The sequence below is a fragment of the Herpailurus yagouaroundi genome, unplaced genomic scaffold (genome assembly GCF_014898765.1).
Source record: "Herpailurus yagouaroundi ecotype Mexico unplaced genomic scaffold, PumYag 140, whole genome shotgun sequence".
NCBI classification, from domain to species: Eukaryota; Metazoa; Chordata; class Mammalia; order Carnivora; family Felidae; genus Herpailurus; species Herpailurus yagouaroundi.
Window position 1 is genome coordinate 26,370,719 of NW_024412395.1, and position 17,835 is coordinate 26,388,553.

Genomic DNA, 17,835 nt, shown 5'->3' on the forward strand with positions numbered 1-17,835 from the left:
TAATTACCTTTTCATATACATTTTATCTTCCAAAACCTTTTTGAGATCTGTCATCCACTTTTGCTCACACTCTCGTGTTCCATACATAAATTTTTATTCTTTTACTCTGATTTTAGTAAATAGGGGAGATCAGGTATGTGACCAATCTACCACTTGCAACTAGAAATGCATTCTAAAATCTCTATGGTGTGGTATGGTATGGTATCTAGAACAGAAAGGCATTTTCCAGTTCCAGGATTCACCAAATACAAATCTTTAGCACTATTTTTGAGTGGATATTGTGGTAAATTTTATATGTCTTTAGTCTATCCATCTTCCTCATTTCTAAAACATTGCTATTATTATTTCACTCAGCTAATGTTTAAGATGACTATAAAGATTCCTTCTATAGGGGCGCCTGGGTGGCGCAGTCGGTTAAGCGTCCGACTTCAGCCAGGTCACAATCTCACGGTCCGTGAGTTCGAGCCCCGTGTCAGGCTCTGGGCTGATGGCTCGGAGCCTGGAGCCTGTTTCTGATTCTGTGTCTCCCTCTCTCTCTGCCCCTCCCCCGTTCATGCTCTGTCTCTCTCTGTCCCAAAAATAAATAAAAAACGTTGAAAAAAAAAAAAAGATTCCTTCTATGAAATATGATGAAAATAGAAAATAGGAACTTAGGTGTAAAATAATTGAGGGAAAGTATGATAAACATTATTGCATACTTTAATCTGCAAACAGTGCAGTGTGATGGTCAGGCAACCAGCATTTGTTGAGTATCCACTTTGAGGCCCAGTAGCTTCAGCATTTAAAAGATTTGGAGTCAGAATGTATGAGGCTTTGAGTCGCATGACTCTGGTTTAACCAACAGCCTCTGATTCTTACTAACTTATAGTCTTTTCTCACTGTTCTTGGATTTATTGTCTATGCAGCGAGGGCAATAATCATAACTACTTCATAGCATGGATAGCACACCACTAGCTATAGAAACAAACTATTTGATTCCCATCTTTGCTACTAAATGGCTGATCTCAGTGAAGCTCAACCTCTTTCAAAACTGGATTTAGGTACGTATGTTTTAGTCTTTGAGCCAATGAGAGAGTGGGATTTTGATTAGATAATGAGACTTTAGACTTAGAGGAGATGCTGTAATAGGATGACACTCTTTGGAATCATGGGAGGATATGATATGTTTTGCTTGTGGGAGGGACATGATTTATTGAAGGCCAGAGGTGGGATTGTGGGAGGCAAATTCTAAAATTACACCAAGTCTTTCACCTCCTGGAGGGCATACCCAATGAAACCCCTTCTCCTTGAGTGTTTAAAGGTTTTTCTAACAAAATATTTTCAAAATATCCTAACTGGAAATGATTGGGATTTCTTAAAGTAAAGAAACAAATCATTTTAAAAGAGTTCTAGAATCATTGAAGATTTTATTTTTTATTTTAGATATATAAATAGAGAGCATAAGTGTGTGTGTGTGTGTGTGTGTGTGTGTGTGTGTGAGAGAGAGAGAGAGAGAGAGAGAGAGAGAGAGAGAGAGAGAGAATCTTAAGCAGGCTCCACACTCCACACTCAACCAACTGAGCCACTCAGGTACCCTAGAATCATTGAAGATTTATGAATATATTGGCTTAATATTAATTGCCTACTTACTAGAATATATTTGTTAGAAGGACTACTGGAAAAGGAATGATACAATTGATACAGGGGAATTTATAACGATGAAGACTTACCATGTGGCCGAATCTGTATATGTATTAATGTTTTCATTCCTAATGTAATCCTATAAGGAATAAGTACTATGCTATGCCATATTTTACATTTTAGGGAATACAGGTGTCAAGAGATAAAGTGATAGCAGAACACAGAACTGTTCAGAATAATAATCTACATGATTATGTAATGCTATTTAAAAGCAGAAATATATCTATCTACCTATATCCACACTTATCTATATCTATATATAACTTATCAGTTTTTCCCTCTAGAAGAGGAACTTGAGCCCCAAGTATCATATATACTACAAAGATCAATGAGCTATCATCCACCAGTATTGGTTATTTCAACTGTAGACTAATGAAGGGATCATTTTGAAAATTTGACCTTATTTCAGTAAGAAAAGATGGCAAATCTCCTATGAGAAATTATAAGAGTTTATTTGGAAAAGATCACTGACTTTTGAAGAGAATGATGAATATGTTTCCAATGAGATACTTTAAAGAAGACATTATAGGCTATTGAAAGTTTTGGTTAATGGAATGAAATAATAGGTCACATGTATAAAGAGGTTCAATATAAAGTTTGGAATGACCAATCCTGTAATATATATTCCTCACTATGCTAAATTCAGTGGATTTAAAGATGAGTAAAACATAATTCTTACCCTAAAGATTCCTTAGAGAGGCTATCTGCTTTTCTTCATTTTCAATAAATGAGTAGTATGTAATTCTTACTGTTTTACCCTCAAGGCATGATAAATCATGAGGAAAATGATTTGCTCTGGGAACACTGACAATCACAGCCTAGTAATATGATTGAGGAGTTTTAGGTGATTATACCTATTGTCTATTTTTACCAGAAACTCCCCCACATAATTCCAAGCTGAGTTTCACGTAAATATTATTTTTCCAAGTCTTCCAACTTACTCTTCTTTGTTTAGTTCTTTTTAAAGTATATACATCTAAGCAAGTGGTGCTAACTTGAAGGTCAATGAGGAAAACAGGATGAGGGATTTGTCTTTTATGAAAATGTGCTGCCTTTGAGAATTTTTTGATGCAAAAAAAATGGCAGATTTTCTCTTATAAACCGTATGTTCTTGCATTTCTGATATCTGGAATCAGTAGCTTGCCAGAAACATTCTCGCTCAAAAGCCAGACTAACCCATGAAGGTGTCCAAAGAAGTCTGTTCTGATTACTGAAGATGTTGAACTAGTCTTGACTTCAAACGCTAGATATTTCCACACTTTAGTGGTATATGACAGCTCTATTCATTCCACAATGTCAAATTCTTTGGTTTTGGCCATTGGGTATTTATGCATTTCTGGCTAGGGAAGCAGAGAAGCCTAATTTGATTCTGGAGCCAAAAGTTTTTAGGCCCTGTTCCTTTGGAACTTGGACTGGAGGATTTTGGCACTGTATAAAGACTAGGACAGAGCAAGTAGTCACACATAACTAACTCACTCAACAGAGCACATTCAGGGAGAAAGATCATGCCTACACATTGGATAACCATTCTCCAAGGCAGACTGACAACACCCTGAATTCAATCACCCTTAAATAAACACACAAGGAAAGCGTGGCTTGAACATACCTTCAGGCACTGCTCTCCAATGCCGCCTGATTGGTTTGAGTGCCGTAGGCCAGGATGCAGATGTAGCCATTACTGTTGTTCTTACTTATGTCTGTCTGCTGTCTGCTAACAAGCATTCATATGCTTTGGATCATTAAAGTCACAACCTCCTATGCCAATCTATTCCTCTCTATGGGTTTGCTGTAGATTGGAAAGAGAGATGCTATTTTTGTTTCTTTTTCTTTCCATTAGGACCTCCGGTCAGGGTTATTTCTGAGGTCTGAGTATCATAGCTTGCACCCTTGCCCCTCCCCCCGCCCTAGCATATAAATCGTGTTCCCGTTAGGCTTGTTCTTTTTGCGTGATTTATTTCATTTACTGTTGTATGTGCCTTTTCAGTACAAGGCAAGTAATTTGTGCTGGGGCTGTGACAGGCAAAAAGTGCTCTAACTTAAACTATTTACTGGTGCCATTGCTATCTGTGAGAGGTCTGCTGCACTTACACCCATGCTAAATTTCTTCTGACAGACTCCAGGTGGTCGGGATTTTCAAAATCCAACCCATTTCAGTGTTAGAACTTGTCTTCTGGGGCTCTGTGGATCCTTTCCTCTCTTTCATCTTACTCGTGGTGGCAGGTTGGGTACGTTTGCACATCTACCTGAGGACGGCTATGAGTGTTCACAGGTACAATCAAAGGTGGAAAAACACGAGTTTCCCTTTCAGAGAAGGCACAGAGGACAGATATTGTAGAGACAGAAAGAAAAAAATTGTCACTTGTAGTATTATGCAGGCTGCCCATCTAAACCCATCATTGCCTGGCATCTACACACTAAGGGCAAGGATCCAGCCAACTTGTGAGTGGGCACCATGCCATTTGAGCAGATGGGCACGGAAGTCGGCAGCCAGTAGACCATGTATGTGCATCAACGGTGGGTGTTGAGGGCACGATTCCCAGAGGAGAATGTCCTAACAGCTGTCTGGCCTGAGCCAACATACTTACGACCAAGGAAAAGTGCCATCCTTCAATCCTGCTGAGTTGGATTAACCTTCAGAACTAAATCTGCTTTTTCGGCAGCAGAAGGTGAGTTTGGGGTCTCTGAAAACCTCAAAGAATACATAAAGAAAGGAAACTGGAAAGATACAATTAATAGATATTGCCTGAAGCTGCCGAGAGTCTTCATGTGCATATTTTAGATATTTGACCAAAAACTGTTAAATCTTGAAAGAATGGTACAGCTATGAAAAGCTCTGCCTTCCACAATGCTTGTAGAAGTGACCTTTACACACAGGCAGAGCATTTTCAGTGAGTTAGTACATGTCCAAGCTTTGCATTAAGAAATAATGATGTATGAGGAAAGGTGTCAGCAGACTATAGAAATCTCAGTATGAGTAAATATCTTTGTCACACTTTACTTTTCATGGATCAAACGACATATTATGGATTACTTTCCAAATGATAGAACCTCTTCTTTAGTGATTGAACATATACCTGAAAAAGTATGGCGTAAACTCAATATTTCAACTTAAGCACTTTAGGTCAATGAAAGAGACTTTATATTTGAGACTGAAAATAAAACTTGATTCTAATTTGTTCAGAGTTTTTGGACCATTAAACATTATAAAATTAGGTATATGTTGTTTCTGTCCAACATAGTCAAATGGTGATTTGTTTATAATTTGGCTAAACTAGGTAGACCATTTTAACAATCTGGGGCCTCAATAATAGTTTGTGTAACATTTTCCTTTGTTTTGAGGTGTTTATGAGATAGTTTTCTTGGTATTGTTTTCTGCTGTCTTGAATCTTTTTATTTCAAAGATAACATGACTTGCAGTTGTGGAGAGAATGTCAGTTTGGCCCAGGTATTCTATTATTTTTGTTTTTTAACAATGGAGTAATAGCTCTGTTATGAAGAATAATGGAGGTTTTAAGTAAGCTATATTATGTGCTAACAATAGTAATTTTATAGCTGTGGCTCTAACGGAGTATGCAATGCCTTACGTTTAATACCAATGATAGTATTATGAGTAGAATAAAATGTTTATGTGTCTATTTTAGCACATAGTTTGCCCTGTCAATTTGGAATTCATGTCTAAATACGAATGAACCTACAGAGAAAAAAGTAAACTAAAAACTAAAAAGACAACACATAAATGTACTCTGCACGAAAAAAATGTAGGAAATTGTATTATTCAGGTATAGCTGTGTTTCTGGCTCTGGCACTTTTTATTTCAAGAGCATGTTTTAAAAGCCTAAAATACTAGTGTGTCCAAGGTCCGTGTGACTGACACTTCTCAATCTGAAAAAAATTCTTGGAGAGAAACATTCTATTGAAAGCATGAAAAAAGAAATGAGAGAACTAAAGGAAACAGTATTTAGCAACAAATAAGGCTGTGTGCACTTTATATAACTACTTTTTATTTCAACAGGAAGGTGTAAGGTAGTTTGATTTTCTTCTTGGAGGAACATGTGTTTGGGACTAAATAAATCAAGGGAGAAATAATTAAGAAGTTAAATCATTCCAGCAGGTGCTTCTCTTTGGCTATCTGGGAGATAATAAAGTGTGGTTGAAGCTGAACTTAACTCACCTAGACCTGGCCCAGGATTGAAAGGCTGGTGAACACCACAGACGGCCCAGATGCTGACCAAAGAATAGTCAACAAACTGAAAAAACAAAGAACGAACAACAAACCTGAAAAACTTTAATATGTCCTCCAGAGTGTTTTTGAATCTTTCCCTTTTATTTCCTGCAGGGAAATAAAGAGTGTCAGATTTCTGACTGACAAGATAGAGCAAAAGAGGCTTATGGAAGAGGCAAACAAACCAAAAGGGGAGCATTTGCTTATGAGTGCCCACTACGAGAATTGAATGATATCACGGGCAGAGGGAGGAGGCGATCTTAAATGTGAAGTAATATACCTGTGGTACATTAAAAAGGAACAAGACAGAAGAAATTGGTTTCTCTATGGTTAATGTCATTACTTCCTATTAAGAATATGAAAAATACATATAGTTAGTGGATGAGTAATTATGATTTTACATGTGTGAACTGGCATGTCTCCACCAACGGGCAAAATTAGAAGATTAAATGCATGATAGGATAATATCTTCATATATTATCTTTTTTTTCCATCCAAAGCAGTTATATCCCACATACACATGATTTAAAAAATGCAGCCATCATTTAGGTTGATGTTTATTAGATTGTAACAACTAAATGAACTTTTCTTAATTTCTGGTTGTAATAGCTTAAAACAAAAAGAATTTGGCCAAACAAATGAAGATTTGAACATAAGAATTGGGATATATTGAAGGAGTTGGGGGGAACTTTTGAGAAACTGTGAAGATAACAACTACACTTGACCACAAATTTATTTCTGTTTTTAAATCCAAGTATCCAGGGAGGTTGCTAATGGGTGGTACGCCTCAGAAAATGTACGTGTCTGGGAAAATGCTGGAGCGAACTAATGCTTTTATTCAAGCGATTTTTATTTCAACTCTAAGCCACAAGATATAAACGTTCATCAAAAATGGTAATCTATTTAAAATCAGAGCTATGTGGAATGTTTCATGTTTATGTATAACTTTCATAGGAGACCTTCCTATACCAGGAAAATAATATGCCCAAATTCTGTTATTTTTACTTCATACCAAGTACTAGTCCCACCCATCAGTTTCATATTCTTTAAATAGATTAGAATGAAGAAGAAATGGAAGGGAAAAAAAGAAGACACTTCCAAAAAATGACTTTTTAATTTTTCTTTTTGGTGGAAAACGTATCTAGAAAACTTAATTATGATGTATATAGTAAGAACAAAAAGGAATTTAAAGAAAACTATGCATTGCACACCCTCAGTACTACATTCTTCCACTTTATTTTGCACAATTATGAAGCTAACATACCTGAGAAGGGGCCAAGAAGGAGTGGGGAGACTAGTAGGTGGAAACAAAGAAGGAGAAACTCATCTGATCTAAAAGTAGTTCAGTGATATATTTATCTGATATGGGGTTCCAAAAATCCAGGTCAGAAGTCATTTGTATTTCAAGACTTTTTTCCCCAATGGTAGCTACAAATCATCCCTATTTACTGAACATTATAAATCAATAGGAAGATGGCATCATTGCAGAGAGATAAGGCCTCACTTTTTCTTCTCTTCAGAGGAGGGACTGCCAACAACTCAGGTATTTATTGGTAAAGCTCAGTTGTTTAAGATGCAGAATACCGTGACAGAAAATAGTTAAGACATATGGAGTCCACTCTGAAAGAAACTGTGAAGTAACATTCTTTTAAAGTTTATTTGTTTACTTTTGAGAGACACAGAGACAGAGAGAAAGAGAGAGAGAGAGAGAGAGAGAGAGAGAGAGAGAGAGAGAACATAAGTGGGGGAGGGGCAGAGACAGACACAGAATCTGAAACAGGCTCCAGCCTCTGAGCTGTCAGCACAGAGCCTGACATGGGGCTCAAATTCACCTGAGCTGAAGTTGGATATTTAACCCACGGAGCCTCCCAGGAGCCCCTGAAGTAACATTCTTAGTACATAAGCCAGATATACTTTAAATGGTTAAGGTTTCTTTTTTACAAAATACTGGAAATAAATTGAAAAGTAGCAATTCATAAAATTCTCAAATGGGAATTGGAAAATAATATTGAAACCAACATTTCATAATGTAAGAGTGTAAAACTAGTAAAAAAAATCAGGCTGTGGGAGTTGGAAAATAGTATTGAAACCAACATTTCATAATGCAAGAGTGTAAAAACTAGGAAAAAAAAATCAGGCTGTGGACACGTAGATAAATATGTGGTAGACATACATACATGTCCACTTATGTTTAGAGGAAGGATCTATATACTATTTCAGAACATTTGGAAACAAGAAAGAACAAACATACATAAAAGCCATATTTTAAGCCTTCCTCAGAAGAAATGCTTCTGTAACTCACAGAGAAAATAATGTATTAAAGTATCAAGCTACTGATATTATTATTGCTCTTCAAGTTTTCCAAATTTAATGGTTACTTAGGAATTCCTACAGGGATGCCTGGGTGGCTCAGGTGGTTAAGTGTCTGACTTCAGCTCAGGTCATGATCTCATGGTCCTGTGACTTTGAGCCCCATATCGGGCTCTGTGCTGACAGCTCAGATTCTGATTCTGTCTCTCTTTCTCTTTCTCTCTCTCTCTCTCTCTCTCTGCCCCTTTCCCCCTCATGCTCTGTCTCTCTCCGTCTCTGAAAAATGAATAAACCCTAAAAAAAAGAAAAATTAAAAGAATTCCTGCAAAAGTAAGAAGGATCTAAGATTGAAAAATGGAGCCCACCATTGCTAATACTCTGAAATGTTTCCAGAAGTAATTCACAGAGCAAAACATAGGTTTTTGGTATCAGATACATTTAAAAAGTCCTGAAGTTCATGAGAAAAAATTAGGACTGTCCAAAATGAGGTACTCTTTTTTGCAATACTAGCATTAGCTGTATTTCATAACATCAACAAACAAGTATGTTTTGAGCATCTACTATTAGAAACTACTAGGTACTAAACAAGAAATGTTTACTGGCTAAATGAATGGTTAATAAGAACATCTGATGTCCTAGGCAGAAATATTTTTCAAGAAAGTGTCCTGTAAAAATTAGCAAAATTTTCAGATACTAATAATAAGCTATTTATAGATAAACATGTACAAATCTATAAGATTTTCTGTTATTTTATACTACGTATGGCTTAGGAGAGCCTTTGTTTCCTTCAAACTTACCTCATAAAGTTTTGATTGACCTCAAGTGTTCTTTAAATTATTATTTCAATTAAGTAAATTACATAACAACAGCTGTCTTAGAATATCTTAACTTTTTGTCATATCTGTGTATAACAACTAGGCAGGTTTGGATCCAGATTTCCTAAATCATAAGTCTCAGTCAGAGTAATCTGATTTGGGTTGATAACACATTTCTGTGCCTAATGCTTAACCGAGAAGAGCATTAAAGCAAAAGACAGGTGATGAAAGTTCTCTTTTTCCTCTGCATCTCCATAACTTGGTTGAACATGATAGATTGGCTAGCTTATTGATTTAGGAATGATAAGCAATATTACTTTCCCTAAAGGAAAATTAAGATGATTCATACCAGATTTGAAACTTGATTCTAGCTTCCTGTGTAAACATGTACAAATTTGTAAGTTTGACTCAAATTTGTACCTTGGAAATATCCCCTTATGCATGCAGGAAATCTCAACTTTGTAGTTCCCCAAGAATGTAATGACTGCCTTTATGCGTATACATTATATCCCTGGCAAAGCAATAAAGTACAATATTTAAAGGCTTAGATACTGGTTAAACAACACCCTTGCCTTTGACTAGCTCTGGATTTTTAAAGTTACTGAAACTTTCTGTGTCTGCGTTTCTACATTTATGAAAAAGGAGTGACAATTAAGTATGTTAATTTATGTAAAATACTTAGAACAGTGCCTAACAAATAATAAGCACTGAATACATGTTTACAGACAATAATACTGTACCATTTTTCAATTCGAGTTCTTGTCTATACCATGGACCCAACAGTTCCCTTCAAGGGTGAACTAAGGATGTGCTCAGTAACTGGTCATTTCTGTTCTGAATTCTCATTAAAACTTCTTTTCCAAATTTCAGTCATTCACTTACTACGTTTGTAGGTTTTTTTTTTTTCCATGTTCATGTTGCATACTACATATTACTTGTTTAACTGTATCATTTATACTCTATTTTAATGGAAAATATATTCATACCAGTTAAATGTCTTTATGTGATAGGTTTTTCTGCTAAACCTTAAGACTGTGTAAATGATAACTAAAATTAAAACATTCATCAGCTAAAATCATCTCTTGTGCCTCTCGCAATACATACACAACACATCTTAAAGCATTGTCTTATAGGAAAACTTTCTATAGCAACTGGAAGAGAATATGGAGAGGATGATGGGCCAGTACACCCATCAAAATCTAGTAGTGGTAGGACAAAGGAAGGCATGGGTTAGCCATAGAAGAAATGGTAAGGCTGATATAAGAGAATGCCCAGTGCTTATTCATCAGTATTGTAGAGACATTTGCTTGATACTACTTTCTCTAACATTTAAAGCTTGAGATGTTTTATATGCAAAGAGAATGATTTTTAGCTGAAGACAGGACTAAAGACTGGAAATCCAACAGGTTTCGAAGAAATGGAACAACAACAACAACAATCCCAGAACTCTTCCACCATTGTAAATTGAATGTAAGACATATAAAATTTTCAGTGAAGATAATAAATCTTAATATAATGACTAACAGTTAAGAGAAGTAAGTTCCAAATGTATAGCAGTATAAAATAAGTGCCTGGTTCCTTAAAAAAGCTTAAATACCAAATATATATGAATATCATATATCATATATAATAATATGTAATATAATGTATAACATATACTATATAATATACACTAAATAATGTGTATAATTATACTATATACTATATAATATATATTCATTTCAAAATGAATTAAGATCAACTATCGTGGTTTTATTTAAGGTAATGCTAGCAGCTGTAAAATTCTCTGAAATACACAATGGCTCCAAGAAATAGAAGTTTATTTCTCACTACATTGCAGTTAGAATTCTACAGGAGCTCTCTTGCTACAGCTTTTCTCTAAGTATAAAATTATTCCAACATAGCAAGTTTGTTAACTAATACAAAATGAGTTTTCCTGGCCTATGTTTGGCTTTTCTCCACATGGTGATTCAGTCTTTGTCCATCTTGCACCTTCATCGTCCTGCAGGGGCTCTCTCCATGTTTACTCCCAGCCAGCATATGAGGAAAGAAGGAACACAGAGGGAAAGCACTCACTGCTTAGTATCCTTCAACTGAGAGAGCTTAGCATTGTTTCTGCTCACATCCCATTGGTCCGAATTAGTTTTGTGGCCACTCCTAACTGCAAGGCAGGCTGAGAAATGCAGTCTAGGTATGTGCCCTAGAAAAAGGACAGAATTTTGGTGAGGAAGCATCAGGGTTTGTCACAGTCCTCCCTCCCCTTCACCCTATTATCAATTCACATCTGCCTTCCAATGTCTTTCCGCCTCCCCAAAGAAGACAACCAAAACTCTAATGCAGTTACCACATCAAACTCCAATATCAGCATAGCTGGTGATAAACATAACTCTCTCCATCAGGTCAATTTCTCTCCAGGGGGTTAAGGGTTTAGAACTTGAAAAATAAGTTCTTTGTTCTGTTTTTCCCATCACATCCAACAGGCAATGGTGGAGCAAGAACTCCATAACAGGAAACAAGCAAACAAAAGACTCTCATTTGTAAAGGAAATAAATGGTAAACAGCCAACAGTCACTTGACGGAATGATCATTAAAGCCTGCTGGGCAGGCCCTGTGAGACCCTTGCCCTGGCTGCAGAGCCAGTTCCTGGCTCTCCTGGCTCTCCTTTCTGGGATAATTCCCAATGTCCATTGTTCTCCAAGGTTTCTGGCGCTGCTCTCCACAAGGCTCTTCCTTCTCTGCTATCCCCCACTGGCCGCATCTAAAGTGAGCTTTGAAGAGAATGGTTTCCTTGGAGGTTGTACTGCCTTCATAATGCAGTTTTGTGGGGCAAACATGGGGATCAAGGGTTGTATGGAGTCACAGGTTTTTTTAGGTCAGGCTTCTGTTTTCTTTGGTAATACAATTCTCTCAAAATCTTAACAGACATTGATTTAATTCCTTCAGTCAGCTACATGTGCCAGTAACCAGATTCAAAGACATCCAAAGTTCTTTTCTAGGCACTTGGCAGACCCACTTTATTTCTTTAATACCTCACACTCATCCCCCAGTCTCTCTCTTTCTCTTTCTCTCATTCTTTCTTTTCCTACTCCCCTGTCCTGTCCCCCTTTCCCTACCCTCCTCTCTCTTGTTCATGTAAAATACTGGAAAATTCCTATCTAGTAAAATAGTATTATTAATTATAGCTTCTGTTGAAGTTATCAAACAATACAGGATTTCATTATAAATTCCTTCTTTTTTCTCTTTTTGTTTTATTATAGAATCTGCCTTTGATGCTTTGGTAGAAACAACAATAAGGCATTTTTAAAATGCTGTTCCTAAAACACTTAGCTATTTATTATTGTGTGTTTAAATACATCTGTAGAAGAAGACATGAAAATTAATAGAACATTGACTCCGAAAAAGCTGAGCTCATATAATAAACACAAAATGTTTCAATATTAAATATTTTGTTCCAGTTACTATTACAGCATTGCAACTCACCCTGAAATATAGAGGTATAAAACACTGATTTTTTTTTTTTATGCTGACAGAACTTGGTCAAAAATTCAGATAAGACATATCGGGAACAGCCTATTTTACTACACAGTGTTTGAGGCTTCTACTAAGTCTTGAAACATGGTGGTGGGGGGAGGGGTGACTCACTAGCTGGCAGAGGGAAACATCAGAAGATACTATACTCCTATGACTGGCGGTTGGTAGCTCAAACCTCAGCTAGCCTCTTAGCCAGAAAACCTAAGGCCTCTCCTTGTGCTCTCTCTGTGTGAGATGATTTGCGCTTCATCACAACATGGTGAATATTTTCCAAATGAGAGGGTTCTAAAAGAACATGACATTATTTTGCTCTAATATTTTAAATCATGTAGTGTCACTTACTTCTGCCATACTTTTTTTTTTATTGAAACAGCCATAAAGCTCTTCCCAGGTTCAAAATGAAAGAACATAGACCCACCACTTGCGAGGAAGGGTATCAAGGTTACATGGTAAAAGGAGTATGTGGAACAGGAGATATTGTTGCAGCCAGCATCTTTGAGTACACATTTAATTCAAATTAGTTAACGTCCAAAACATTTACCTTTCATTTTATATCTACTTTGACTTCTTGAATGAATCTGAATATGGTTATGTATCTGTGTACTTTTACTAAAATATGCTCTTTTAAATCATTTAAAGCTTGTTTTGAGAAAAATAATATAATAATATCTAATGTCAATATTTTTGCAGATATCCCGACACAGGAGGAATCATTCACAACATGTCTTGAAAGATGTCATTCCTCCATTGGAACAATTGGTAAGTGATGATTTCCCTGCAATACTGTATTATTTATCTACTGCTACAGAATAAATGATTCCCAACTCACCAACTTGAAACTGTACACATTATTATCTCCTGTTTATGTGGGTGAGGAATCTGGGTGTGGCTTAGCAGAGTCCTTTAGTTCAGAGTCTTTCAAAAGATTGCAATCACACGTTAAGTCAGAATTGGGGGTCACATCTGAAGGTTTGACTGAGGAAGCCATTGGCTTTCCTGTTCATGCACATGGCTGTTGGCAGGGTTCAGCTCCTTCAGGGATGTGGTCCAGGGGCTGCTCTTAGTTTCTTGCCACATAGACTTTGCCAGTATGGCAGCTTCCTTCTTCAAAGCATGCAAACTAAGAAGGCAAGGGATTCTGTTAGCAAGATAGAAGGCAAAATCTCTTGTAACCTAGTCATGGTAGTGATATCCTGTCAACTTTTCCATATTCTCTTGGTCAGAATTAAGTCACTAAATCCAGTCCACACTCAAGGAGAAAGGACTACACTGGGCTGTGAATAACAGGAAGCAGAGATTATTTGGGGCTTACTGCAAATTTTGGCAAATTTTTTAAGAAAAAAATTAATCCCTTACCAGCAGATTATAAATCTGTGAAAGCAGGAATTTTTTGTTTCCATTTTTTTTATTGTTGTATCCTAATGACTAGAAGAATGCCTGAAACATTGTTAAGTAAAATGAATGAAGTTCATTTTTGGGGCTTTCTCATCCTCAGCACCAAAAATGTTTATTTATCTAGCTCAGTTCTCTTATGTTCTTTAATTTTGCATGTCCTAGATCTCCCATCTCCACTGTATTACTTTCTTTGCCTTAGAATAAAAATTCCTTATAAGAATTGCCTACCTCTATTGTTGTCAATTTCTCTCCTCCTTTATCTGTTGAACCAACTCAATTTAGGCTTCTTAAAAAAATTTTCTTAATGTTTATTTATTTATTGATTGATTTTTGAGAGACAGGAGACAGACAGACAGAGTGCAAGCAGGGGGAGGGGCATAGAGAGAGGGAAGCACAGAATCTGAAGCAGGCTCCAGGCTCTGAGCTGTCAGCATGAAGCCTGATGCAGGGCTTGTACCCATGAGGAGCAAGATCATGATGTAAGCCCAAGTCGGATGCTCTACTGACTGAGCCACCCAGGCACCCCTTTTTAGGCTTTTATCCCAACCACCAATCTCCCATCAAGGTCATCAATTTTGTCCATAGTACTAAATCCATTGGTAAAGTCTCATTTCTTTCATTAGATCTGAGAATTTAACCCATCTGATGTCTCTTTGAAGTATTTTCCTTATATAAGTACCAGTAAACTACTTTCTCACGGGTCTCCAATTAATTAAATAGACATCCATTTTCCATTTCCTTTGCTGGTTCATCTTCGTCTTAGAGCTCAGCTTAACTTCTTTTTCTTAACTTTCTTTTTCCTTTTCTTTATATTTCTTCCCTACAGTGTATCATTCAGTGCTATGGTTTTATGTACTGTGTTACACTAACCACTTCTCCAGCATGGACCACTGCTCTAAACTCTAGTACTATATATTGTGGCATATTCATTTATATATCGGACATACATCTCAAACTTAACATATCCTAAACTGATCCTGATGTTCTCCCAAACTTGCTACTTTCAATCTGTTCCATTTTATTAGATGGAGTAAACTAACTCCATTCTTCCAGGTTCTTCAGTCAAAACTTTTAAAGTCATCTTTATCTCCTTTGTTTTTCTCATGAAATAAACTTAAACATCTGTTAGGCTGTTTGCTCTACCTTCAGAATATATCCAGAATCAGCTCTCTACTCACTATGCCATCTCTCACCTGATTGAACGCAATCGGCTCCAACTAACATGCCACTTCTACCCCTGCTTTCTACGTTTTATTTTCAACATAACAGCCAGAGTGATCTTGTTAAAATGTAAGTTAGGTGATGCCACTGCTTACTTCAAATTCCTTCTGGCCTCCAGCATCTTGCAGGGAAAACACCGAAAATCATCCTGGGTTCGCCAGATTCTACAGGTGTCAGCTATGGCTCTGGCCTCACCTTTCTCCTTCTTCTCCTCGTTAATTCTGCTCCAGCCAAGCTGACCTCCTTACTTCTGTCACAGGACCCTTACACCAGCTCTTTCCTCTGCCTGGTACAAAATCATTTATTTTGGGCCCAGAAACTTGCAAGGCTTATTCTTCATTTGCTTGGAATCTCTATTCAAATATCATCTTTTAAGATGGGTCTTTCCAGGGAATGTGGGTGGCTCAGTTGGTTAAGCATCTGACTCTAGATTTTAGCTCAAGTAATGATCTCACAGGTTTGTGAGTTTCAGTCCCTCATCAGGCTCTGCACTGGCAGCATGGAGCCCACTTGAGCCCCCTTTCTGTCTCTTTCTCTGCCCCTCCCTGGTGCTCTCTCACACTCTCTCTCTCTCTCAACATAAATAAGTAAACTTGAAAAAAGATGGATCTTTCATAATATTCCTTAAAAACAATAAAAAAACAAGAAAATCCACTATTTCCATCACACTTTTTTCCCTTACCCTAAATTATTTTCTCCATAGAACTTGCTACCATGTGGCATATTATACAATTTCTTTTTATTTGTTTGTTACCTCATTAAAATGTTCTGTGAGAGCAGAGGTATTGTCTCCTATGTCCATAACTCCATTTCCATGATTGTAGCACTTGCTAGAACATGCTAAGAACTCAGTAAATGTGTGTTAAATTAATGCACAAATGAAGCTGTTAATGGCTTTTGTTTTTACTTTCAAGTTTATAATACACAGATCTATACTTTTTTCTTTTCATTATCTCATTCTATATATTTTTTTGTTTATTTGTTTTATTTTAAGAGAGAAAGAGTGAGTGGGGAAGGGGAAGAGAGCGAGGGGAACAGAAGATGCAAAGTGGGCTCCACACTGAAAGCAGCAAGCCTGATTCGAGGCTTGAACTCATGAGCCACGAGATCATCACCTGAGCTGAAGTTGGATGCTCAACCAACTGAGCCATCCAGGCGTGCCTCTTATCCTCTATCTTAAAGTGTTAACTAGTCATTTATTCTACTGTGTCTCCTTGTCATCTCAGAAGTGAAATCTCCCAGATTGAACCCATCAGGACCTTCTTCCAAAACTGGTTTCCCTTTCTATCAAGCCTATCGTTATGAGTGGCAAACATGCATCCAGGCTTAGAAGAAATTTTCTTGGATCCTCTTTTTTTGTCTATGGCCCATCAAATAAGTCACCATTTTCCAAACCAGTTTCTCTGCAATGTGTGTGGTACCCACATTTTTCTTTATGGTTACACACACACATCCTTGCCCAGGCCTTCAATTCTTCTGATCTCACCGCCCCTCCACCAACCCTCCCATGTACTCTACTGTGCCCCTTCCAATGATCCTGTGTAGCAATTCTACACCAATCTTCTCTAAACAGTACCTTCATTACTTCATTTTCCTTGTCCAGGCATTTAAGAGCTTCCTATTTTCTATAACATCAAGTCTATAGACTTCTCTCATGATCTCTGATTTATCTTATTTATTATCTGTTCTCAAATAACATACCCTCAGGCTAGGAGTGGTAACATGATTAAGATAGGGCTCTTACCCTGAAGGAGCTTGGATTTTCTGTGACAATTATTTCCTTCATCTCAGCACTCGTTTGTGTTGTTCACCCCTAGTTCATGGGTAATAGACTTGCTCCACAGCTAGATTGTAAATGCTTTGAAGTTAGGGGTCATGACTTGTATTTTCTTTATTATATCATACATACCTTTACATTGCTTTTGAGACTAGGGTTTGTTCAGAAAAGACGTGTCTGTCAATTGATTTAATACTAAGATATTAAAGTTGTGTTAAAATTATATTGTTGATTCAGATGTTAACAAATATATGTATGTTTGCTGTTTATAGAGAAAGACGATTTTTTCAATTTAATTAGATGTAACAATAACTTGTTTTCAAAATTAATTACTTGGGTCTCAACTTAGCATTTTCTCTGTGAAGTATTTCTCTGATTCCTCAAATTTGAATCAGGTTAATCCTTTATTGTGTGTCCCTAGTAGCTTGACCTTGCCTCTATCTCTAAATTGCCTCTTTCAATAATCACACTAAAGTTGCCTGTTTCCTTTTCTCTCTCTCTTATTGAACTGTAAGCTATTTGAAGGGAAGGCTATGTCTCACTCACTGTTTTATTAGGATTTCATATAAGGCCTGGCAAAGTGTAGTTGTCTAGTGAAATGGAAAGCAATTGTATTTATTTTCCATAATTTTGTATTATGGAACAAACAAAGTACATATAAATAATTAAAAGAGATGAATATTTGGGGTGCCTGGGTGGCTCAGGGGGTTAAGTGCCCGACTCTTGACTTTAGTTCAGGTCATGATCTCACGGTTTTTGAGTTTGAACCCTGCATTGGGCTCTATGCTGACAGAGTGGATCCTGCTTGGGATTCTCTTTCCCTCTCTCTCTGTCCCTCCCCTGCTCATGCATGCTCTCTCCTCTTTCTTTCAAAATCAATTAAT

At 36.9% G+C, this 17,835-nt stretch overlaps 1 protein-coding gene across 4 annotated transcripts in view; it reads left to right on the plus strand.

The window, feature by feature from the left end:
• The window catches only part of ARHGAP15 (Rho GTPase activating protein 15), a 619,122-nt gene that overhangs the window by 61,435 nt on the left and 539,852 nt on the right, over positions 1 to 17,835 (plus strand). For all 4 annotated transcript variants that reach the window (XM_040474977.1, XM_040474975.1, XM_040474976.1 and 1 more), the window contains exon 3: positions 13,249 to 13,317. In XM_040474977.1, coding sequence (XP_040330911.1) covers positions 13,249 to 13,317 — 69 coding nt within the window. The remainder of the gene's footprint in view (positions 1 to 13,248; positions 13,318 to 17,835) is intronic.